This window comes from Fulmarus glacialis, unplaced genomic scaffold (assembly GCF_000690835.1).
Source record: "Fulmarus glacialis isolate BGI_N327 unplaced genomic scaffold, ASM69083v1 scaffold31156, whole genome shotgun sequence".
NCBI classification, from domain to species: domain Eukaryota; kingdom Metazoa; phylum Chordata; class Aves; order Procellariiformes; family Procellariidae; genus Fulmarus; species Fulmarus glacialis.
The window spans coordinates 23,121-23,554 of NW_009220533.1; the positions used below are offsets into that span (position 1 = coordinate 23,121).

Below are 434 nucleotides of genomic sequence, written 5' to 3' on the forward strand. Positions count from 1 at the left end.
GGTGCCTCACCGTCAGGCAGGATCCTGCCACATGTGGCTGGACACGCAGGGCCCTGGAAGGTCTTGCAGTCTCCGCTGGGGATCTTCCACATCCAGGAGTTGCCATCAGCCGTGCCCGCCAGAAGGACGTGGGCTTGAGGGTGCCACTCCATCCACTGGGCAGAGAGAGGGACAGGCAGTGTCACGGGGGTGGCGTCCCCCCTGCCACACAGCTGAGTCCCGGCTGCCAGCCCACGAGCTCCCTACGGCACCAGGGATCCCGCCGCTCACCTCCAAGTCTCCCACCTCGAAGGACCACACTTCTTCCTTGGCATCCACCCGCCACACTTTGATAAGCCCAGACATGTCACCCGTGGCCACAAACACGGAGTCGTGACTGAAGCCGGCACAGGTGACCGAGTCCTTGTGTCCTAGAGACATCGGGGGACAGAGAC

At 63.6% G+C, this 434-nt stretch overlaps 1 protein-coding gene across 1 annotated transcript in view; it reads right to left on the reverse strand.

The window, feature by feature from the left end:
* AAMP (angio-associated, migratory cell protein) overlaps window positions 1-434 on the reverse strand; it is a gene marked incomplete at its 5' end in the record, with an annotated part of 3,610 nt that overhangs the window by 2,933 nt on the left and 243 nt on the right. The window contains 2 exons of the mRNA XM_009580801.1: window positions 11-155; window positions 271-410. Coding sequence (XP_009579096.1) covers window positions 11-155; window positions 271-410 — 285 coding nt within the window. The remainder of the gene's footprint in view (window positions 1-10; window positions 156-270; window positions 411-434) is intronic.